The 25,582-nt window shown below is 39.8% G+C and overlaps 1 protein-coding gene across 3 annotated transcripts in view; it reads right to left on the minus strand.

Annotated features, from left to right (window-relative positions):
* Window positions 1–4,027: 4,027 nt before the first annotated feature.
* The window catches only part of SLC1A3 (solute carrier family 1 member 3), an 80,903-nt gene continuing 59,348 nt past the window's right edge, over window positions 4,028–25,582 (minus strand). Inside the window, exons 1-8 of one of the 3 annotated variants that reach the window (XM_039842646.1) lie at window positions 25,004–25,059; window positions 20,384–20,588; window positions 17,536–17,578; window positions 14,428–14,720; window positions 11,738–11,971; window positions 11,002–11,196; window positions 8,129–8,263; window positions 6,136–6,340 (exon numbers count right to left, since the gene is read on the minus strand). In XM_039842646.1, the coding sequence (XP_039698580.1) occupies window positions 6,136–6,340; window positions 8,129–8,263; window positions 11,002–11,196; window positions 11,738–11,971; window positions 14,428–14,720; window positions 17,536–17,578; window positions 20,384–20,586 (1,308 nt within the window). In that variant the 5' untranslated portion in view covers window positions 20,587–20,588; window positions 25,004–25,059. Of the gene's footprint in view, window positions 6,341–8,128; window positions 8,264–11,001; window positions 11,197–11,737; window positions 11,972–14,427; window positions 14,721–17,535; window positions 17,579–20,383; window positions 20,589–25,003; window positions 25,060–25,582 lie in introns of those variants that run through there. The other 2 variants (XM_039842643.1, XM_039842645.1) reach the window with 2 other exon arrangements.

A 25,582-nucleotide genomic window follows, 5' to 3' on the forward strand; every position in this document is an offset into this window, starting at 1 on the left:
ATCCAGCCCCACACGCACAGATGAGGAGGCCCAGGGAGTCTGAATGACTGGGTCACGGTACCACTGTTGGTTAAAAGCAAGTCAGAGACTAGAACTCACATCTCCTCATCCAGCTCTGCTTTCCACTCTACCTGCCAAGGGGAGAAGCCGCGTTAAAACTACCATTAACACGCTGTTGAAAGATCATGTTAATCAGGATGGTCCAAGGACCCTGATGAAACGGCTCAAGAAGTCAGCTGTGACAGGCACAGATTCAGCCCAGCACTGTGTACAAGTTTGGATTCATCCAGCACTCAGAAGCGGAAGGCCTTTACGTTTGAGGCAGCAGGAAGCTATTTTTAGTTTTGCTATGTAAGTTTTCTAACAAACGTGCAGAGTTTCCCGAGGTTTCTACTTTTTTGGCTAACAACTCATCAGCAGCTGAAATGAAATGATAACTCTCAGAGGCACTGTAGGGCCAAGAGAGTGGCATTTGGTGACAGTTTTCAGAATTGTATTGCTGACAGAATCTTTGAGTGCTAAGTTCTCCCCAGGGCAGACCCCTCATCAGTTCCTTTTGGGGTTGACTTGACCCCTGGATAGTCTTTATTTTCTCCTGCTGTGTCTGCAAACTCCTCGTTGGCTGCCTTCAGGATGTTGTGTGATCCCCTGAACCTAAAGAGTTGGAAAAGAAATCCAAAAGTTGTCATCTGACATTGTCTTCTTTGAGACTCACTGATCTCTTTAACATGGCTGCACGTATATGATTATTTAAAAAGAGTTTATGATTTTAAGGGTCATATTTTATTCTCCTTCTGCAGTACCAGTTGGGTCCTGCTTTTCATAACCTTGGCTTAAAGAAGGGACTCGTGGGAATAATGCCCATCCGTGGAGGCTGGAGTTTCCTAAAGAGACTTTGAAAAAATGCCTCATTCCCAACTTTACAGTGACTGGAAAACAATGGTCTTTGAACAGCACACTGTGAAAAAAAAAATATGGGTGATTTTCTAAAAGGAGCACCCCAAATGAAAAAAACGTGTTCATCATTGGAAAACAATATGTGAATGCTAAATTTTTCAGCTCTGTAATAGATTACAGCAAATATTTTATGTTTGAAGGAGGCGGGGGCAGGAGAAAGGAGAGAAGGAGAAGAGAAAACAGAAAAGAGAAGAAAAGAAAACAGATGTGAGACTTAAAATATTTCAAGCATGGATAACTGAAACAGTGTTCAATTTATTTAAGACTGTTCTGTGAAGTCTTAAAGGTGATTGATCAGGCTTTCTAAGTGTAGCCACAGATTTATAAGCACATAATGAGTGATAAATTCTCCAGAACAAATAAATAATAGGAAATGTCCCGGATCTGGATGGCCTTTTAAAGCTTGTTTTTAGCCTGCAGAAAGAAATTAAAAATTAGAATGATTATTTTTAATGACCCCACAAACTCACCTATAATGTCCGCTTAATTGAGGCAAACATAAATCGTTTTGAATCTTCATTTCGCTTTACGTAGGGTTGCCAGATAAACAAATAAAAATGCAAGTTGCTCCATGTAATATTTTGGGACATGGTCACACGAAAACATTATTTTTTATTTAATGCTTATACTAAAGCATTTGTTACTTATCTGAAATTCAGATTTTACAGAGTGCCTTCTATTTGTAAATCAGTAAAATGTGACTGTCCAAAGTAAAGGTTGAGACAGTAGTTTTGTGGGCACCATGAGGGAAGGTCAGCTGAAAATGTTAGTATGCTGCTTTCTTAGTACCTGCCTGTGTCTGGGAAACATTAGCGATGAAATGGGGAGTGATTTATCCGGGACGGATTGGCAAAAAAAATTGGTGAGAGTGGGGGAGGCAGAGCACAAGGGAGACAAAACGAGTACCCAGAAAGGAAAGGGCTCCTGGCAGAGACTATTGGAGAAGCAGAGTGAGCAGAAGGAAAAGAAAAATGAGGACAGTGAAGAATTTTAAACCCCTTGATGGCTTTCGCGTATTGATCCTCCCTTTGCAGTGTAAGACCGTAGAACTCCATATGGTTTTAAAGCGAATCCCTCTTCATGCAGAGCTCCGAGCTCCCCCTGGTCGCTTTTGCAGGTATACCCCGCCTCTCACCCCTCCATCCCCCCCCCCCACTCCCCTCCTGAGGTTCAGACCCGCCTCGGCCTCGTTTATCCCAGAGAGTTCTCTTCTTCCACTTTTCCTGTTAGAACGTTGCTCATCAGTTTCCTTCGCTCTTTCTTCCTTGCTCTCTTTCTGATGGCTTATTTATTCCGAGCCTGCCTTCGGGATGACGCCTCCCAAGTGGTCTGGACCCCGGAACAGGCCACACAGAGCTGGTCATTGTTGCCCCAGTTCTGGGACCACCCGGGTGGGAGAACGGGCAGCGCACTGCCCCGGAGGCCAAATGACTGACAGCAGCCTTGGGTCAAGTGCCCAGCGGGCCGCCTGGAACAGGGCCTGTGCGCCGGTCGCCCACAGCATCCTCCTCAGTCTGCTCCCATTCAGCGGGAAGGGAGCCCTTCTTTCTCAGAGCTCCCTTCAGGCCCACGCAATTAACAGCACCAAAATGTTTTCAACGTGGCGTAGATGAATAAAGGCTTAGAAAAAAAATATTTTCCCGGAAAGTGAGACTTTCCAGCCGAGGAAAGGGGATCTTGCCTGGGGTGGGACAGTGGTGCTGAAGGGGTAAACACGGGCAGGGGAGCACATAGACTCCCAATTTCTCAAATTTGTTAGAAATGTATTTACTTATCAGCAACATTTAAAAAAAATGTTGAAGAAGTTACATAGTTCCATTTGTGAACGGATTTGTGACTGCCTCTTGTGCAGATCTTTGCTTGCTTCCCTCCGCATCATCTAAGCCACACACTGGCAGACCTGCCAACTCCCTTAACCTAATAATGTCTCCGAAGCTCTTCCACAGGCTGATGACCCGCTCCTCAAGCACCGTGGAAGGGGCCAAACCTAGTTTAGGCTGTGGAAAGGAAGGATACAGGTGCACAGGAAGAAGCACTTCTTAGCCGTGGATTTATCCTTCGTGGCACTACTTATCCGACTGCCTCTGTCCAGAAAGTCCCACAGGTGTGCAGGTGGATCCTTCCGCCCAGGGTGGCCTGAGCTGGTTTGGTTCTCTCCAACTGTAAGTGGCTTCCTTCCCTTTCTCCAATCAGCAATTCAAATATCACAGATGCCTTGGAAAAAGTTAGAATGGATTGATCCCACAGCGATTTGGAATTTTTTTGGGCCAAAAGATTCTTTAGAGAAATAGATGGAAATGAAAGGCTTTTAACCCGGAAAAAGGCAAACGCACAAAACTTTTCCCATAATTTCAAGAGCCATGTGAACCCACTGACGCCTTCACATGGATGATCTGGGGTTTGTGGGCCCCGCTTAAGAGCCTTTCCCATAAGTGGCTGTCACCTGCAGGTAGAGGATCAGATTAAAGAGTCTCCAGACACAACTCCAATCTGGTGTTCCATGGTATTGGAATTTAATAATTATTTATTAAAAAGCATGATGAAAAGAAGTAGTCACCCACAAGTCATTCTTCGTGACTAGAACAGTTTGCCAGCACCGTGGCTGTTTCTGGAACAACCTTTGAGATCTTATCTAGCGCTCTTCACAAAAGGCAGTAGTAGTCACACAGATAAATCTACCTAGTTGGAAGGTCAGACAAGAAATCACTTTTTGGAAGAACCAATGGTGGCTTATACTTTTCTAATGCCAACATGGAAATGATTCAATTTATCTGAGAAATTTGAATCTGATGTGGACAAGTAAGTGCATGTTGTTAGAGGAAAGTGCTTCCCTCATTTCCGCTCTCCAGTCCGGTTCTAGGAGTTGGGCAAGGGAGCATTTGTCCTTATTTATTTTCCTGTGGCTGACCCGCCCCTCCCCCTCCACTGGTCTTTGCAAGATTATGCTTAGTAAAATCTAAAAAATTCTGCATGGTATCCTTCCCCAGCATTGTCCTGAGCGCATTGTAATACTTCCATGAATGGAAAATGTATTTTCCTTCAGGGAGAACAACAACAACATGCAAAGATGTAATGTAAAACTAAGTTTTCTTTATTGAAAATACATCTACAAAGTAATACTTCTCAGTCCATACTGGGTACATGTATATGTAGAGCCTGTGATGGGCTGGCGAGAGGACCATCCTAGAGGACCTGCTTTCCATAAGAAATGGTTAGTATGAAAAAAGATCACACTCGTGTAACAGAATTAATTTGACATGATTAATTTTTGCTCTACTGGAGTCATAAGATAACATCCATGTACATTAACTTTGTAGTGTATTTCCGAAATAGAGCCTTGACATTAAATGATTACTCCACCGCAGCCTAACGTTAACTTTTGTACACATATAATGCTTGGGATCTATATAAAAATACCTCTAATTGTATATCAGAGGATGTATGTCTAGATTTTCAGTCTGTTAGCATAATTAAGTTCATTCTTCACCATTTACAGCAAGAAACTCAAACACAGCTGGTATTGTCCGACAGCTCCCTCTCTGTGTCTTTGACTGGATGTTCCTTAGAGGGTAAAAAAGTTAATCTCCTCTAAACCTGGGAGATTCTCTTTCTGAACCTAATGCCTCTGCTGTTTTTTTTTTTGTTTTTGTTTTTGGAACCACATTGGCAGTATCTTCATACTGATTCTACCCATTTCTCTCAAGGGCACAAACAAAACCAAGCCAAACCTCACTCCAGCTGAAGGTTTCGAATGATTTGGTAAGTGGAATTCCCACACAAAGAAATATCTTGTTTCCCTCATTCTAAGAATTTTTGATTATAGTCAAAAACCTTTTCAAGTAAGAGACCACCCACACAGCTCACAGACTTCTAGAAAGAGATCTCATTTGTTTGTCTTGTTTAAAATACGTAAGAAGTAACCTTATACTTTGATATGCAGATTTCCTCGGGGAATGATTTTGAACTGAAGAGAAACAGTGTTTCTGGTTTTTTAAAAAAAGAACTTTTTTTAAAAAAAGTTCTTTCTTAAAGATGACCTATAATCTTGGTGTTTTAAAATCTTCTCTTTATAATGTCAACCATGCTCCATTCTTCCCTAGCTGGCTCTTTAGTGTTCCACAGTAAGGCCATGTGCACCCTTGCTAGTTGCTAGTCTTATATTTTAATTTCTAAAAGTCTACTGTCACTTGAGGAGTGGTGGGAGACATCCTTCCCAGAGCAGCCCCTTCAGTTTGGGAAGAGTAGAAAAGAAGGGAATACTCTCACCGTTGGGAAGAACTGAGCAAAGTGATCATGAATAATTCCACTCCTGGAATGGCCTCGGGCCTGGTGACTTGCATAACTGACATTTTGGACACAGGACCTGGTAAACCACACTGCCGTCTCAGTCCTACATAGAAACGTTCATTCCCAATAAATGTGCTTTCTGAAAGTCCCATGCTCCATGGGATGAGACTTGCTACAGGATGTTCTGCAGGGAAATGGAGGGCAGGCTCTTTCATGATGCCACAGGATATCTGGGCTAGAACAGACCACAAAGGCATCTAGGGAACTCACTCATTTTACGGATAAGAACACTGACGCCTAGACATAAGATGTGACTTGTCCACGGCCACATGGGAATTCCACTTTATGCACCTCCTCACAGCTGTGCTAGGTGTGTGTTCACTGCCCTGCTACTAATGAAATAAGGATACAAATCAGAGAGAAAGGGGAAAAAATCCTTCTACTGTCCAAGTAATAACCGATTATAGTGTATCAAGTTGTTTTGATACTTAAACTGAGTTGTGTTCTGAAGGATTTTTAAATTTTGAAAGTTGATTTAAAACCATATTTTAGCCTACTATTTGTCTGACTCTTTAACTTATAAAAATCACATTTACAGGATTGTGTGCCACATACACTTGTAAGATCTGACCAAGACTTGATCTCAGTACCATATCACCGAACACTAAGATGAAATGATTTAAAACTTTCAAATGTGGGATGAAAACTATATATTTTGGCCACTGCAAAATCCTCCCTTGTTTTTGGATGAGTACTTCCCAATCCTATCAGAGTAGGGAAGGAGGGGGAGGTGAGGGGTTCACTGGAGAGAATGGGTTGTAATGAGATGGAAACATTTTGTGACCGTGTTCAAAACACCTGATGCTCAAGAAGGCATTTCTTTCTGCTGGTCTACATCTTGGTTTCACTGTCGGTGGGTTTCTCCGTTTCGCTTTCCTGGGGAATCAGCTGATAGGGTTTCTTCATTTCATTCTCTTCAATCACTGAGTTACCCATTTCGACATCTTGGTTTTTCAGTTCATGTCGTGACAGGTGCTCAACAATGCCGGCCCCCAGGGAGTCTCCTAGCACATTGGTGGTGGTGCGGAGGCGGTCCCTGAGGAAAGGCAGGAAGAAGGAAAGATGAGGCTCCTGTGGACATCGGTGTCTTTAGCTCATATTTTGAACCACCGGCTAAGTTTGGCAGCATCCCTTAAAATTGAGCTTGCTGTATCCCCCAGCTATCTCATTACATAATAGACACATCATATTTATAATAGTTATTAAAAGTTATAAGTAGGTGATTAACTTTCAGTTACTAGTTAGAGGATCAACAGTGGGGAATGACCCTTCCTTTTCTCCTTTTATATAAAGTTTCATTTTGATTCTCTTTCCCACAACTCACCTTCCTTTATACCAGCAGTTCTCAAAATATGGTCCAGAGACCCCTCAAAGTCCCTAAGGTCGAAGCTATTTTCAAAATAATGCTAAGATGTTATTTGCCCTTTTCACTCTCATTTTCCATCAATGTCTAGCGGAGTTTTGCAAAGACTACAATACAACACAAAAGATGCCACAGTGGATTGAATACAGAAGCAATTTGGAGACTCCAGCTGTCTTGTATTAAGCCAGAAATGAAGATGTGCAAAAATGTAAAATGGTATCATTCTTTTCCCTAAATTTTTGGTTTGGAAAGTGATTTTTTTTTTTTTTTTAGGAAAGTGTTATTTATATTAAAACGTAATGAATTTATTATCGTAACCTTTAAATGAATTTAACACTTACAAATTTTTAAGTTTTTATAATATGATAAATATTGATAGATATAACCCGTATAGACAAAAGCTTTTTGGGTCCTCGATAATTTTTAACTGTAAAAGGGTCCTGAGACTAAACACGTTGAGCCCCACAGCTTTATATTATAAAAGACCTCATAATTTTTGAGCGCTGACTGTGGGCCAGACAGTGGGCTGAACGCTTCCCATGAATCATTGCACTTCATCCTCACAGCACCACCGGGAGGTAGATGACATTATTGTCCCTGTTTCACAGAGGAGAAAACAAGGGTGGCCAAGTAACCTGCCCAGGGTCACGCAGGGCCTGATGCAAACACAGATCCAAGTGACAGCGGAACTCAGGATCTCAGCCGATCACCCTCTCCTGCCCTTGTCTTGCTGTGAGCATATTGCCGGGCTCAGATCTAGTGAAGTCAACATATGCTGACTCCAGGACCTACTGTGTCCTTCCAGGCATTCACTTTGAGAATCCTGGGGAGAAATTTTTTGTAAGTAAAAGAGAACTTATGAGAGAAAAGAGGCGGGGAATGTCAACGGCGAGGGTGAGAGGAAAAGGGCGAAGGGATGGCCCCCCCCGGGTGAGTGTCTGAGGGTGTGGAGGGTACTTTTCATGCAACTTTCCCCAGAGCTAAAACGCGATTCCACTTAATGACACGGCTGCCCCGCTCCCCGCTGGGCTCAGAGGGAACATCTGTGCTGCGTTATGCCATTGGAATGGGAAGCACAAGGAAGAAGGGCCTGAGCCAGTGCGCGAGGCCTGCAGTTCTGTTCCAGCCACCGTGCGGATGTTGTGCAATTCAGAAACGGCCTTGCTGATTTATGCTGGCTTTCTAAACAGTGGGTTTCCCAATCCCTGAATGGCTTTATGGAGTGAGAGGTGTAGCAGCCAGATGTGCCCCATGGGCTGATAAGGGAGTGAATGCACATGGCGTCTGGGGCTTGGTCTCCAGATAAGGGCAGGGATCAGGCAATGAAGACAATTTAATTTCTGGCCAAGCTGCCCCTCTTTGTGGAGCCCTTTTGGCAGGCACGCCAGGCTGCCTGGTGCCCTAGGATGACAGAGGGGCACCCTATGACGGTGAACCTGAACAAAGTCCAAGCATACTTACAAGAACCAGTCCACTGCAATGATGAGCGTGATGTCGTCAGTGGGTAGGCCCACAGATGTCAACACAATCACCATGGTGACCAGGCCTGCCTGAGGAATCCCAGCTGCCCCGATACTGGCAGCCGTGGCTGTGATGCTGTTAAAAGAAGTTCCCAAACAGAAAACATGTGTACAAATCTCCCCAAATAGAAAGTATGCCTTGCAAACACACGTAGCACAATGTCTGACTTGCCAAGTTAACAGAAGAGAATGTGCTGTAGAAAAATGTAAATGAGCTTATAAAAAACTCATTGAACAAAAAATCATATAACTAATATTTATCAAGTGCTTATTATGTGCCATCTGATATGCTAAGTATGGCTTATCTCATTTGCTCCTCACGACAACCTTTAAGAAGTTGGTCGTATTATTATAGCCATTTCTAAATGAAGAAACTGGTGGCTATATACTTTTCATGTACCTAAAAGTATTTTATAAGGTCTAAAATACTGTATATAGTTCAATAATGATTTGTTTTTAATAATTCCTCTGTCCAAGTAGAAGGCTGTAAAGATATTGAACTTGTATGGTTTAATGAGGCCAGAAAAAAGTCAAATTTATCGACGAAAAAGAAAAATGATTAGGAACAAAGTTCTGTAGCACTATAAATATTTTTAATGGAGGCAGTGTGGTCCTGGTTTGTAAGGCACATAACCTATTTGGGACTCAGTTTGTTAAATATCTATTTGATAGGCTAATGTGAGGTGAAAATGTTTTATAAGTAGTAAAGTATTACCTAGATATAAAGTGGTATTAATAAAATAACAAGTCTGTGGAAGAGACTGTTTATGGTTCTCCCATGTTGTTCACCTCCCATGGTATTAGAATTTTTAGCTGGTATACAGATGCCCAGAATGAAGACATTTCCTAGCCTCTCTTGGAACTCCTTTAGACAAAGTTCCGGCCAATGACCCATGGATAAAAAGTGATCAAGCAGCTTGAGGGCTGTGCGACTCCACCTCTTTTCATTGGCAAAAATTTGGAGGTGGTGATGAGCCTGAACCATCTGGATGAGGGTAACACCCCAGGGATGCTGGATCCTCAAGCCTTGGTCTCTTACACCGTAGGATACCTACGAGCCTTGATGGCTTTGTGGAGCAGAGTTGCTCCTCGTGAGAGAAATGCAGTTCTATCTTGCTGAAGTCACTGTTTTGTTATTTTGAATTCTGTCACATGCAGCTGAACCTTTTTTGAGACTCAAGGGTTTTCAACCAGTATGCTAATATATGCCCAAGAAAAGGTTACAGTGAGCTAAGATATTGATCTCCCGGCTCCAGTGTACCTACAATGCACCCTACAATGCACCAATGCGCCCTACAACTATTATCATTTTCCAATAACACATATATACAGTCTAACATAACTTACTTCTAAATATATGTATGTATATGTGTGTATATATACAAAAAATGTGTGGAAACTGATGGAGATTAAAAAAGATTAAAGTGACATAAAAATCAAATTTGAGCCATAAATCTGAATATGATTTGGTCTAGGGTAAAAAGTTCTAAAAGACATTTTGGAGACAACTGGGGAAATTTGAATGGAGACTGGATATTCTGGAAGTATTTTAAAGATTCTTATTATTGTGGTTATGTAGAAAACTGTCTTTATTCTTAGGAGTTGCATGCTGAACTGTGCACAAGCGAAATGCCAAGAAGGGGCGGGGGGGCGGGGAAAGCAGCAAAATATTAACAATTGTTGGATCTAGGTAGAAAACGTTTGTTGTAATATTCTTTCAACTTTCCTATATGTGAGACAAATACTTTTATGATAGAAAGTTGTGAAAAAGCAAAAATATATGACTTATTTGATCTCCAAAATAAATTGCTAATAATAATTAACACATAACACACACACAGACACACGATGACGAGCAGAGTCTGATCTGGATTGTGAAGTTTAAGTCTCCATTATACTTATCGGTCTGTTGTGCATACTGACTTTTGGTAAGCAAAAAGAGAAGATTTTATTCGCATATGCACATGGGTATGTGTAGACTATTTCCAGAAGAATATTAAAGAAACTAGCAAGCAACAGTGGTTGCCTTTAAAGGAAACTAAGAAATCGGAGGCAGGTATGGGAGGAAAAATTACCTTTCACTAGACACTTCAAATATAACAGTTAAAAATAGAGTCCATAAAAATAAAATTCTCAATCTATGTCAGTGTGGTCTATCATCTATTTTATACTGCCTAAAAATTAACCTGTTTAATTTTTCAAGTTATGTTTTTATTTTCTAATACTGTCAGTATAAGACATATTTTAATGCCTTTTAAAACTGAAGTATAATCTAACCTTTTCTAAAAAGAAAAATTTCCATATCATGTATTCGGTAGATAGACGTATTTTTCTATTCCTATATATAACATATTTCTATGTATTTATTTAAAAAGAAAAAGCTAGATATATTTATAGGTGATATATTAATAAATAAATCAATCAAGTGGCAAGCAGTACATATGGTATAGTTCCATTAATTACAAAAAAAAAGAATGTGTATGTCTATGCACAAGAAAAGGTCTTTGTACACTAAATATTAACAGTGGTCACCTACAGAAAAATGGGGAAAGACAGTTTCATTTTTTTACTTTACACATTTCTATATTATTAGAATCTCATCATTAATAAATGTGCACATCTGTAATTTAACAAAAAAAGAATAAAAATACTGAAATATCAAAAATGCCTAAATATCGAAACTACTCCTACAAACCTCAGCCTCCTATTTATGTGTGATACCCTTCCCAACCAGTTTCCTCACTGAATCCCCAATCACCATCTTATCACTTAAAGTCATTCTTAAGAAAACGTTATGTAGAACTTTCCCTGTACCTGATTGTAATAATCTGTCCAAAGTTCAGTTCAAAGTTGTTAACTTGAGCAATAAAAATGGCAGCCAAAGCCTCGTAGAGGGCGGTCCCATCCATGTTAATTGTGGCCCCTACAGGGAGCACGAATCTGGTGACACGTTTGTCCACGCCATTGTTCTCTTCCAGGCACTTGAAAGTGATGGGCAGGGTGGCAGAACTGAGAACAGTAAAACAGGGCATGTCAGCTGACAGTCCTGATAGCTCAGACTGTACCTCATGTGTTTGGTATTTCGGACAGAGAGTTCCTTCCTCTCCCATGTCCTAAGTTAAAGGGAACTAAGTCAGCACTTATATAAATAGGGGAGCAGGGTTAGGAACAGTGTGGGTCTCTCCACTGGGTCATTGGGCAGCTCTCCTGCTTCTGGGTTCCTCTGTGGGGCATCATTTGCCATTATTTCCCCATCACAACAGCATGTGCCAAGTCACTCTGCCACCTCTCCCTCAGGCACATGTCAACTGGAAGAAGGAGATGATGGTGGGCAGGAAAGGCTAGTTGGTTTCCATTGCGTCTCCCAAAAGGGTTTAGAGCCAGCCATTCCTTGAATCCCATATGAGTCTGATTAGCCTCAGAAGTGAAAAAGCCAATTCATTTGCCTGGAAGTTTAAGTCCCCTCTCTACCCTGAACCTGGGGGTTCTGGTCCAAAGTAAAGTTTGAGATACAATTTCTGATAGGAATCAGCCACTTATCTATACGTACCTGGAGGAAGTTCCTAGAGCTGTGACGAGTGCTTGTAGTAACCCTCCGATAAAAACCCAAGGGTTTTTCCGCGTCACCAAGAAGTAGAGGAGGGGCAGGACAATGACTGCGTGAATGAGCAAGCCGACGATAACCGTCACAGTGTACATGGCAAGCTGGCCCCCAATCACTCCCATGTCTTCCATCTCAACAATTTTCCCTGCAATCAGGAAGAGGATGCCCAGAGGGGCGTACCTAGGTAGAAGCAACACACACACATTTGGAAGTCTGATTTGCAACAGACTATTCCACAGAAATTACCAAGTGATAAGAAAAAGTATGAGAGAGTTAACTTCCAAACTTTTATTTTTTTGCCCAGGATACTATTAGGACTTGTAGAAACTGTGAACTTCTTTATTTTCCTTTTTTTTTTTTAAATTATAAATTTAAGTATAAATATTGCAGAATTAGGCTTTTCTCTCACTCAGAATTTCTCTAGGTTACTTTTTTTTTTCCCTCCTAAACCTATGAAAAAAGACAGGTACAGAGGTTTTGTTAACCACATCTTTTTTCCTGGATGACTATCTCTTTTCACATCTGGGTCATGTGTCTGGTCCTCAGATGTGACCCGCTCCTCCTGTCTCCTGCTCCCCGGCTAAGTTCTCTAAACTGCCAGAATCCATCCATCCAATATCCAGACTTCTGAAACATTTTCCACAACAGAGACTGAGTTAAAGCAAGACGCATACAATGCCGTTTCAGTGCTTTAGATGTTGTTAGCTCTTTCATTCAAGGATCGCTTTTATTATTTTTTCCTAAGTTATACACTATTTATAATATTACTTAATATTAGTCTTCAAATCAACTCTTTCACTTAAGTAAATTTACTCTAAGAGGAAATTTTATGTTACAGTGCAAATGGAAAACTATTACCATTTGCCATAAATAGAAGGTAGCCATAAATTAAATTCAAGCTATTAAAATTAATAAAAAATATGCATGTATGTACTACCACAATCAGGTTATAGATGTTCTAAGTAAGTAATTATCACCTTCAGGGTGCTATTGCCATTTGCGGTCTTTCTACTGTGGACTTGGCAAGAATGAACAACTGAGACACAAAATGACTTGCACATATTGAAACAACCCTGGTTGCTTCAAGGCCCTACCGCCCGGCATTCAGCTTCTTCTGTCTGCTCTGTGCAGTAAACCACAACCAAACTCACATTACTAAAAACAGAGAGGCCAATCCCCTTAAAAAGAAAGGTCTGCTGGGAACTGTAGAGAACTTATTTCAAACAGAAAAATACAATGTTTCTTTTAAAAGTCTTTTAATAACACAGGCCAGGAAATTATAAGAGTACCTGTTTTCAGAAATGTAATAACTCAGTGTTGAATGTGCAGGCAAAATGTACAGCTTAGAAAAGCTACATGTGAGGTTCATTCAGCAGCCTTGAATGGGCTTCTTTCATAAAAGAGGTGAAAGGTGGAGGCATTTTAATAATATGAAGATGAATGTCCACTTTCAGTCCTGCCAGGATTTCAAAGGAGGGCCCCAGGATTTCATTTGGGGGCCCCTGTGGAGACCACATTCTGATCCATCTTTGTGCCCAAGTTCATATCCATCTTGTACGAACTCCTGAAAAATGAATTTCTCTGGGCTTTTGTGGCGATAAAGACAAAGAATATTTTTAATCATGTTGGTGAGTATTTTTCTTAGAAATGGATGCCTTCCTGCCTCAGGTGCCAAGTAGGAGTCTGGATTAAAAATTAAAGATAAAGGGTAAGCAACACCCACATGATGCTAAACCAATCAAAGTGTTCTCTCTCTGCTGGGGAGAATTTACTTTCCAAGGTCAATGTTCCTCCTTGGATTTAGTCTTCCTTTGTCTCCTGCTCTCAACTTTATTTGAAGAAGTTTGGTTATAAATTGTGGCTTGGCATTCTATAATACTTCCCACGAGTCCTTCAGGCATGCAGTAGATCCGCCATTTAATTTCTTCCTTAGGGCTGAAACAGAGGAGGGGAGATCTGTTTTTCTGGTGCTCTAGGGGCTTCTACATTCGCTTTTCCTGCTACTGGAAATGCTCTTGTCCTGGTACTGTGTATGGCTGGCGCCTGGCCATTCGGATCTTAGCAAACATTGTTACCTCCTCAGAGTCCTTTCCAAGGCAAATTTTATGCCTTTTCCCCAGTCACTTTTTATCACATCATATAAAATTAAACCTGCTGTTTTATTATTTTTTTCACAGCACCTGTGACTGAAGCATATGTGTGATTGATTTGTTTGTTTATTTTGTCTTTCTGAAAAGAATGTTAAGATCCAAGATATTCTTGTATGTTTTCTTCATTGCTATATTCGCGGTGCCTGGAATTATAGTATATATGCTTGATATATAGTAGATAGTCCATAAATATACATTGAATGAATAACTAAATAGATATAAAATGGTGGTAAAGGAGTTGACATCTTTCAAGAACAAGGAAGCAAACTTATTGAGAGGCTTGCAGATAGAGTCAAGGCCTCTACAAGCCCAGAAAGTCATTGATTTTCTTGTGCTTAGCAGAATTGCAATTGGCCGTCCTGCCTGGTGGCATTTTCTTAAGTACAGACACATGTTGAAGGCAATAAACATCAGATATAGTATCAGAAATTACCATAATTCAGACTTTTAAAACCACACATATATATAGCAAACGGAAATACATACCACATTATCACTGCTACCAATCTCATGATGGCTTCATTAAGAGAATCAAAGAACTCTCTCAGGGCTTGTCCCTGCTCCTTCATGTTTCCGATCACAAAACCAAAGCACATGGAGAAGACGACCAGTCCCAGGGCATTGACCCCATTCACAGACCCTGGAACTGGGACCAACTCCTCTGTGATCCTTGAAAGAGTCTCCATGGCCTCTGACACATTGTTTATCACAGCACCCACCAGTGTTTCATTGGACTGGATGGGGACTTTAAAGCTTCTCTTCTCATAGTTGGTTTTAAACTTAAAAAAGAAAAGGTACAACAGAAATTAAAGGTGATCTTTTTTTCTTCTTTGTACTTTTCTGTCATCCAAATTTTCAATAATGATATATATTACTTTGCATTCAAAGAATAGTATTGTAGAAAGTATTTATTTATTACCTATCATCTATCATCTATCTAATCTATGACAAGCACCTACTATTTCCTTAGCGTGTGCACGCGCGCACACAGACACACACACACACACACACACACACACTCAAGTACATAATCAATCATAACAGGAAAGTGATATCTGGTTGAAAATATTGGACTAAACATATACATGTGCTTTTACTTTCTTCTGAAACCATAATAAAATGATTATAACAGGCTTTTAAAAAACTATGAATCCAAATATTCATAATAGTCCCTTTACTCTCTATGGGATCATGCTATGGGATTATGGACAAATCACATAACATCCTTTTGTTCATATTCCACAGCTATGAAACAGGGATAACTGTGCTAGTTCTACTTCACAGTGTTGTTGTAATGATCAGATAAAACAGAATATACAAGAACATCTTATAAATTTTAAAGTATTATAAATACTTTAATGTTGGCTAGTGGTGCTCAATAACAAAGCCTTTCAGGGACTAGACTTAGTTGGAGACTTCAGGGGATATTAAAAAATTTAAATCTCGAAACAACAGTCTTCAAGGCATTCCTGATAGTATCAATTCTTAAGAATAGGTGCTTGATTAATAGTTGATGATGACACCCCACTTCTCAGGCCCATAGTAGAATTTCTCTTCTTATTCAAGTGATGGTCTTTTCCCCATAGATTCTACATAGATGTCCCAGACAGGAGATGCTGAGTATATTACTGAGGCCAAATGAAACAATTAAACCCATCCCTTTATAATTTTAATGATGGTAGAATTCCTGGAACTCATGTTGGCAGTAAAAAAAAAAGCATCAAAGAGAGTAATAAATATATGGAATGTTGACTGGATCTAGAGCCTAGGGGAAGAAAGCACAGCTGTACATGAATTCTAGGCCATTTCCTTACCAAGAATAAGTGGGTGACCTTCTTGTCCAATGGGAAACCATTGATCCCAAACAAGGACATGGCCAGCTGTCAATCCTGTGTACACATCCCTGAACAATCAGTGGTACTGCTGGTAATTTCAAGTAACAAAAAACTGGTCCCTCTTTGTTTCCTAGTCCAATCAACTCTCAAATATCTATTTAATTGGGGTGTTTATGCATTTTATGGATTGTCTAGGGTAGCTTTTCAATCCCAAATAGCCTTCCTATATCTCTAACTCTTTCTCCTTAGACAGTTGGTAGCCTATACAGAAACTGTAAACTTGTTTGCATTCTGGTCTAAAACAAATAGATCTGGGAAAATACATTTGCTTCCCCTTCAAAGTCCTGTAAACACAATCCAAAACCAAATATAATAAATCAGCATGAGTCAGCACTTTTCCCAGTGCTGCTATAAATCAGCATTTGCGATGTCACCGTTGCCAGCTGACTAACGGGAATGGCAAGCTCCATGGTGCTGGGGTTTGCTGGTCAGACTGAAAAGGGTTTATCATTTGCGGTTCTAATTGTTTTTGAATAAAGAAAGTTAGATTTTGGCCTGTTAGGCTTAAAAAAATTTTTTTTAAAGAAAAGGTTCTGTTAGAAAAAGTGTATGCATATATTACCTATTAAAAATAGTCAACAAAAATTTTAAAGAGGAAAAAACAAGGGTGACATATATGTAAAACTTGGTCCTCCAAAAGGTCAGGGGTTTGTTTTGTTTGTTTTACAGATTCTAATCAGAAGGATTAGGGAATTATAACAAGGGTAAAAATGACACTATCTGGAAAAACGTTTGGGAACGGTTATTGAACTCAGAAAGTCTAATTATTTTCCTTTTAATATTTGGGCAACAAAGCTTTTTGATTCAAACGAGGTTATTATGGACTTTCCTAATCTAACTTTATTCCCTAATAGTAAAATAAATTTTTATTCAAAACACAGATCTAAAAGTTGCTTGGATATGGGGGAGCTAAAAGGAATTGGACCTCACTATAGCCTCCAGGTAGGTGTCTCTTCACCCAGGATATCCCTTTCTAGAAAGCAGAAAGAGGCTAGAATTTGGAGTTAAAACAATGGATTTAAACCTGAGTCTGCCATTCACTAATTGCGAGATCTTGTGCCTGTTACACAATCCCTTGGAGTTATTATAGATGCATTGCCTCATCAATAAAATGAAGATAATGATACTCATCATATTTATGTGAAGACTAAATATAACATTAGTGCTTGGCACAAAGTAGGCATTCAATAAGTGAAGATGCCATTTCTTTCTGATATGGTTACTCCTTTAGGATCCGTAAGACCTGACTCCAGACTTTCTAAAAAGAGCCTATTGAATTTTTAAAATTAAATCCAGAACTTGAATAATTTTCCTAATCTTTAAAACAGTTTGTAAATATATTTTATATTGGAGTTTGCCTGCTTGGTGGGCTTTCATGTGTGGGGTATAGGGGCGGAGGGGAGAGAGAGAGAGAGAGAGAGTCTCCTGATTAGCCTTCTTAGCAATTAACAGAGATTCAGTGAGCTATTTGTATGCAAGACATGCAGTATCTGGCAACTAATAAGCCTTCAGTATAAGGTAAGATCCACCTCTGCCCCCTAAATTCATCAGAAAATCATAATGCTTTCCATCTGGTTGAGAAGTGTTTATTATTGCAGAGAAATGGACATAAAATAAAATAAAATTAAAACAGAGTCCCACTTTGTTGGTATGCCAAAGAAGAATTTCAAAGGTGACTCAGTAGCCGTAGAGTGTTTACCTGTTTAAAGCAGGCTTCCACCAGATTTGGAGGGAACATATTCCTGCAAAGAAAGTAATAGTCACTTGAAAAATTTCCCAAATAATATGTTAGCTCCTTAAATATTTTTTCATTGTGTCTAAAGTAAAGGCTGTATTGAACTAAACAGAAAATGGAAAAAGAAAGATTTTGGTGCATTTTATGACTTAAAAGGGGACATATGGTCATCCTTAAGTATAGCCCATATAATTCACATTTTTCAAGAAAGTCCCAAATTTAACTCATCTGTCCTCTTGTCAGACAATGAGATTCTTTGTTCAGATATTATATCATCAAAACTTTGCTCCTCGCTAGAATCAAAGTGAGAATGGAAATGCCTTTTGCCAAAAGAATTCTGGTTCATTGAGATATTATTCCATAATGGCTATTTTGGTATTGTGCCATGTGTCTAGGGACCAAATATTTTAAACTAAAAGTCATGGTTGGACTGTAGAATTTTGATCTCCACAAAGTCCCCCCAAAGGCTCTCTGGGGGATGGAATATCGACATTCTATTGTTGGAGCTTCTCAGGCTCTCCTAATGAGAAGATGAACCACAAAATTTGACCTTGAGGTCTATGTGGCAAGGTCTGTCACTTCCTCAGAGCAGTGCTTCAGTGTATGGTGTGGGGAGGAGAAGGAGCAACACTCTAGCTGGGGAGTCTCTAACCAGATGTGTGACCTTGGCCAAGTCACAGCACCCATTTAGGTCTCAGTTGACTTATCTGTTAAAGAGGAAACTGGATTTCATAAGAGCTTTAAGATTGAAGACTGTGGGAGAAGGAGACATGATCTGGGCAGTTGTAGAGCCTGAGATTTTAGCAATTGTAAATTATTAAAGTCATATTTAAAGGTTATAAATTCTTGTCTCTTCCTACCGCCTAGACCGTCCTGTTTCCTTTTTCCTTCCTATTTGTGCTCTATGGGTCTGTTTCTATAAACCGTGATAGAAATGTGAGTTCAGGAGGTTGCAGGATAAATGCTTAAGCCAAGTGACTGGATGGGGACAGGTTAGTCATACCCTTGTGACTGAAGCAAGGAAGGGAAGAGACAAACATGGTGCTCTGATGGATCAACAAGCCTGGGAATGACAAGATCTCAATTCTTTAAACAATAAACAGAAGTCACAGAGAAATAGAAAATAATAAAATACCCCTAATCCAACTAACTTTATTCATAAATAAAGTTAATGAAAAAATGGTGAAAAGCCTTAATTAACTGTATGAACTAAATAAAAACATAGTTATAGGGTGACAACTTGACATGAAATTTTGTAGGGTAGCTTTTTACTTTCAGATCATGTGATTAACTTCCTGAAAAAGGCTTTCAAAAAGAGGCTTTGTGAAACTGAGTTGTGCTTCCATGTAGATGGTACGAAGGAACCCATGGCAGGAATGGAAAGGTGCTGCAGAAGAGATCCTGTGTTCCCCAAATCTCTCTTGAATCTACCTGCCACAGACCCAGTCATTGAGATGGCATGTGAAATCAAGTCCCTAGAAGGAGCGTCTTTCAGATGATCAATGGGGATCCCTTTAGGGTAGTTATTTAGGACTGGCAAACCAGCCACTTTGCGAGGAAGTTGTAAGGAAGGTTTTGGGATGAGAGACTGGATAGGGCTACACGGTGTGTGTGGGAATGCTAAGCAGGTGGGGAACCTAGAGGCTTGTGCAGGGATAACTTCCACTTGCCCTTCTAGATCCACTCTCCATTCTGCTTTGTGCCCTGAGAGGCTGACCCCTTGGTTTGTAGCATGTGAGTTGTCTTGTCTTTTGGCTTCCTGCTTGGTTTGTCCAGTGAGACATTCTGAAAGATCACAGGGTGGTGAAAGAGAGAAGTGGATGTGTATATTTTTGCAGCTCATCTTTGACAGGTTGAATAGCAGCTCCTTCCCTCCCCACCTGAGGGCCCTTTCCCTAGGCCACAGCTCTTCCTGAGTTCTAGTAACAGCTCATTCTTTTGCCCCTCAGAGCTAGGGGGTAGTGAATACAACACTTTCCGATTGCTCTTATTCCCCTGGTGCCTCACCATCTCTTGTAGTTTCCCTTAACCCTGCTTATACCTTTGCAAGCCTTTTTCAATGATCCTTTTGAAAATGTAATGTGCTTCTCGCTTCCTGCTTGGACCTGACTGATGCAAGAGCAGGTGTGTAGAGAGAGCAAGCAGGAAGGTTTCAAGATCAAGTTCTGTATAAGGCCGACTCTATCAAGTCTGTTTCAAGTCTTAGATAAGACTCATTTGTACTCAGTATATGGTTTGTACATAAAACGATGCTAAAGAAGCCGTCTTTTAATCTTTTTTTTTTTTTATTAATCCAACAACTCCTTTATTCATAAATAATACCAAAAAAAAAAAGACCTTGAAAAGGGTGTGACCAAATGACCTCTACGGTCCCTTCTGGGAAGAAATTGTGTATAATGGATGACAATACATATCACAAGTTCTAAATTAAAAGGACTCTTTTAATTTATTCAGGCTATACCTGAATAAAAACTAGCTTTAAAAAGCAAGACATGAGAAAAGTAAGTTAAAAATTATTAATATTGCAAGGTGAGCTACCCAGTTGAAAGGAGAACTGAGTGATCAGATTCTGAATCCTAAAAACAGGGCTCTCAAAATCCATGTCCTTGCTCTTCTTTACTCTTTCACATAAGATCAAATAATGAATCCTTACTTTAATTTCTGTTAGAAAAAAGTAAAGATGTAATCCTCACGTCAAGCCCTGCAAGGTTGGTTCAGTTGGACATATCTGTCAGGGTTTTATTAGCTCCCCAAAATAAGAGGGGTTGGGTGGTTGAAATGTATCAAAAGGGATGGGCTTGCAAGGACATACCTGATCAAGTCCAGGAAGGCGTCTGCAGCTGTCACTTGTACAATTTTGCCTTCTCTGTACATGTTTTCCTTCGTGCCCTTCCCAGGATGGATGATGATGACAATGATTATGCCAATCACCACGGCAATGATGGTTGTAGTCATGTAATAAACTACAGCTCGCATTCCCATCTTCCCTGATGCCTTACTATCTAGGGCCGCCATTCCTGGTGAAGGCAAACAGAAGCAGATTTTCAAAAAGTCAGTCCAGGGAATTCTCCAGTGGAAGGTAATGGGAACAGTATTTCCTTCTGCACTCCCCTACCCTCATCCCACCCAGCAATGGGATTTTGTACATGCTATGAGAACTTGGCACCAAATTTAATCAGGGCATCGCAAAAGATGAAGGGAAAAACCCACAGAATGGCTAAGCATCAGCTACGTCAGCAAACGTGTGATCACCTATTTTCTGCTTCAAGAGTTGATTTCACATGTCTCTCTAATGATGTAAAAGGGCAACCAAATTTTTTCCTATGTTACTACTAGTTGGAGAAGGTATTAGTGTGAATAATGAGGGGTGTGTGTGTATGTGTGTAGATGAAAAGCTAGAACTTTAAAAAAATTTCTGGCAGGATAATCTCAAATTTAAGTGCTGTGGTGACTCACACAGATTAACTGCCACTAAATCCTTTCAAAAGAATTATTATTTTTCATATACACTTGGGAGTCTTTTTTCATGTTTTTATGTAAAATTTAAGCTATTATTCCCATCACTTACTGATTTATCTCCAATTTCCATTTAAAGTAGACATTGGGTTATAAGGCCAAAATTCTCAAATAGTTTCTCTGCTGTTTCATTTCATCTTATCTACTCAAAACTTTAAAAAAATTATTGTGATGGGGTTTTTCTCATTTCTGCACCCTGCCTTCCTCCACCTCTTGTCCCACAGGCCCAGAGTACCTCATTTCATTATAACATTCTTCTCATTTTTAGGACATTTTCAAAGTTTACCTCAGGCAAGCTATTATCCTAGGTAGGAAAGGAGGCTTGCCTTTTAAGATTTTCCTAATTGCTCTAGCAAACAGAACATATCTCGATGCTTCTTGAGATGGAGAAAAATGGAAATGACACAAAACTCTTAAAAGATAAGATTATAATAACATGGACTTTTCTGGTTCATTAGCTATCTCCCAACTTTTCTTCCTGCTTTCCCCTCTCCCATCATACTAAAACAGTAAAATCCAATTATAGTGTAATCCAATTTTGGTTAATTGGACTATTTTCTTTACTATTTAAAATTGTGCTTCTATAAATATATCAAAGAGTTTATTGTATTTCAATGATCAGTATCAGATTCTAATAGTGGTTTAACATTTAAGTATTAACCCTGTTCGTACCGACACATTTAGAGTAAGGTAAAGTATTGAAAAAATAGTGTCCGTGAGTGTCAGAAAACTGGCTGGCTTTGCCCCAAAATCTTAATACAGTGATAATAAGCTTATTTGGGAATTGAAGCCATGACCTTCAATTTATAATTTCACTTATATTTGAACCATATCATTTATAATTTTCATAATAAGCACTTACTTAGTATCTGATATGTTCTTATTTTTAAGTACAACCTATAAGGTAGATTAAAAAACAATTAGGTAACTCTCTAAGGCCTTAGTTAACACCAAGTAAAATGCAATGGGAACTTGAACCCAGATCTTATGTGACTAAGTTTAGTGTACTTTCTGCCCCTGAGAAGACCAATTGCGGCTCCCATAAATGGGGAGGCCAACTTTGCCTTTGATGCATTAATTTGGCTGCTTTTATCCTTGCCTTGGGTTTCTTAAAACCCAAGTTTAAGTATCCATTTACCGGGATGGCGCCACTTCAACACTTTGCCAACGTTAAAAATGATCTAATCTGTTTTCAAAGTGTCCCATCTCCAATTTTCATTTTCAGGTCTGAATCACATCTTGAAAATATGTTGGCTTTCCTGTGCTTGAAATAATTTCTTTCAGAAGGGGCCCACTCTCTTTCCCTTCATTGCCGGAGTTTGTCACCCCTGAAGACTGCAGTTCTTCAGCTGGTGAGTTGTATGGGCCCAGTAGGCTGGGAATCTCTGCTGGGGGGTACTAGGCAGGGGTATTTTTTTCCTCAGAGATTCTTTCTTTCCGTTTTGCCTTCTATTCTGTAGTGCTGGTCCATTCTCACGTCAACTCTTCTCTGACGCTTCTGCCCACTATTGTCGACCTATAGCTATTCCGAGAGAGCACTAAGTAGTCAAGGCAGAGCACTGGAACCAAAGTGCCAAACGAAGGAGGGGGCTTAGCTTTCCTTCCCCAAGGGGAGAGGGATGGGGGGAGTTATCCCAGAATCCACAGCTGTAGGGCGATCAACCTAAGAAACAAAGTTTACAGGTGTTTTGTTTGTTTAATTTTTAAAATAAAAACCATTATGAAGTATTTTCTTTGTATTTTCTAATTCCAAAATAGCTGAAGGCAACCATTGAGGCACTTTTTTTTTGCAATGACTCCAGAGGGAGACTCAATAGTCAAATGAGAGGCCTCACCAATCTCTATATATTGGCCTTTTCCTTTGAAAGAAAAAGCAACAGCTGCTATTATTTCAGCCAAAGAAGGGGTGTGTGTATATCGAGTATCTTCATTAACCAATCCTCCATGTAGGTTTTCTCCCTAGAAGGGGTCTGGTGTCCCACACAGGGCTGCTCGTCCACCTCTGTTTCCGGTATTCCAGCATCCTCCTCCTCCCTCCTTCCAGTTCTAATCAATCTCCTTTTCTCTTAGGCTTATAAAACTAGCAGAGCATACACAGTCATCAGGGACACAGCAGGACAGATGTGAATAATCTGTCACACACCAGGCCTGAAAGAGAATGGCCTTGATATCGATGGAACCAGGAAAATGGAGAGAGAGCTCTGGAAGACAAAATCCCATATGAGCAGGATGTCCTCTCCCTTCCACAAACTGTGACCATCTCCTTTCCCCAGCCTCACAAAATTCAAGATAAAGCTCTACAGCAGAGACTACACACAAATGTCAGAGTGTCTGGGGGCCAGGGTAGGCCCTCACTTTGTAGGAAAGGGAACTTTTGCAGGGAGTGCCCTAAATGCTTGGGAAAGGAAAATTTTGCATTGAGCCTTGTCACTGGAAAATATCTGGACGAAAAGGGCACTGGGGCCAAGGGGAGATAGGAGATCACTGGGGTATGTAGGTATTTGTGGGAGTGAGCTACAACAACTATGCATTCATGTAAATACATATTTGAGAAATACATTCCAGAGCAAGTAGTAAAGATAATGATCTTGACTGGTCTCTTTTTGTTCATTCGATCTGAGCTTAGCTAAACCAGTCCCATTTAAGGCACCCTGATATCTTTATCATGAAAACATGATAAAAGAGTTACTCTGGAAAATCTCTGACACATTGCACATTGCTACAAGTACTGTGATTGGCCGCCTTTCAATCACAATGACATGTTTGTATGTTTATATGTTTTGTATATTTTGAGTTGACTTTTGTGCTAGTTCATTCACTCAATCCTACCTCCAATTAATAGCACATATTCATCTAATTTCATGACAATTGTACGTTGTATATTTTTGATATCATTTTAAAGGTGAAAATACAAGAGGCCAGAGAAATTAAGTTTAACTTGCTCAGTGTTACACAGCTAGTAAATGGCAGTGGCAGGATTTGAACCTATACTCTCAAAAGAGTGCCCTTTCTAATATACCTCTTTTCTTATAGACAAACTAGAAGTCTATAAGACTTCTTGTTACCCATGCTAGCTTTCTGCACCTTTCCTGCATTTGAGTTCAATGTTGAGATGAGCCAGCTGGCTGGAGGAAAACATGGAATAGGTAACTGTGGCAAATTTCTGACATGCTCCTCAGCATTCCCTACCGTAAAGGAAAGTGGGGAATACTGGTCATAGAAGGGCTAGCTGGAGAGCTGATCAATCAGATAGATCAAATTCCTCACCATTCCTAGAAAAACAGTCCAAAGCATGTTCTAATGGATGTGAATACTTGCTGGCTATGGACGTGTAAGTCTTATTTTCCTTTCTTAGAATCAACCCAGCAATAACCAGTCATCAAGAAAGCAATCAATCAATCATTTCTGTAAACCTCTTACATGTTCACAATGAGCTAAGCTTCTACACGAGATTAAATAAGATGTTTTCCAGAATGTAAAAGATTAAGACTTTGCTTCAAATACCTGGGTATTTTAGGTAGCGGTCACTTTGAAAAGACAGGAAAGGAAGAGAGTCCCTTGATGCAAATAAGTAAATATGCATTTACCTCTTTATTTATACAGACAGTCTTTTGGTAATCAGTTTTTTGGTATACAACAAATATACACCAAATTCATTGTTTTTTGGGGTTAGGGTAAGGAAGGAGTGTTTAATAAACATATTTGTAGAACTCTATGTCTATATTTAAATTAGTTTTTTTTTCGGTATAATATTTAGTATAGTTTCTTGGATAATTGAAATATGTATTCAGCCAACTATTAAAGAATAACATACAAACAATGTCAAGTTCCCAAGGCTCTATTACTTGCATAGATTTCATTTTCCCATCTGCTAAAAACTTACGTCTTATACATTAGTGCGTCTCAGTATACTTACCCCAATACTTCCTGTCTTTGGTTTTGAAACATGAAATCTAAAGAAGAAGTCGTCTGTTATGAATTGTCTTTCTCCTCGTCCTTACGGTGTTTCATTATTCTTCTAGGGCCACTGGACTGGGCCCAGAAAGAACAGAAAAGGGAGGATGGCAGTTGCTGATTCAAGAATATTGTTCTGTTTCAATTTTTACTTTATTTTATATGTGCTCCTTCTCCACAATGGGCTTCCCAAACTCTCATCTAATGAAAGCCACCTGTTTTCAACCCTCCTAGAATTTCGAGATGAACAAACTTACAAAGAAATCAAGGATGAGCTCTAACACGTGCTGTATTCATATGGATATCGGGTGATTTTCTTTTTAATAAGAAAGTGAAACTCTAAAAATACAATATCCTTCATATTTACCAACTGAAAAATGGGCTCTTATGTCCTAAAGCAGCTGCCCACGGCTGGAGCAGGGGCACACTGGGACCTTCAGAAGGAAGGAAGAGTAAGAAGGCCAAAAACTCAGAGGGAAGGCAGCGAGGGGTAGGGAATGAGCACTACACAAATTACTTTGAATCTCTCTCTATAACTTCT

Source organism: Pteropus medius, unplaced genomic scaffold (genome assembly GCF_902729225.1).
Source record: "Pteropus medius unplaced genomic scaffold, Ma_sr-lr_union100, whole genome shotgun sequence".
In the NCBI taxonomy this organism is placed as follows: domain Eukaryota; kingdom Metazoa; phylum Chordata; class Mammalia; order Chiroptera; family Pteropodidae; genus Pteropus; species Pteropus medius.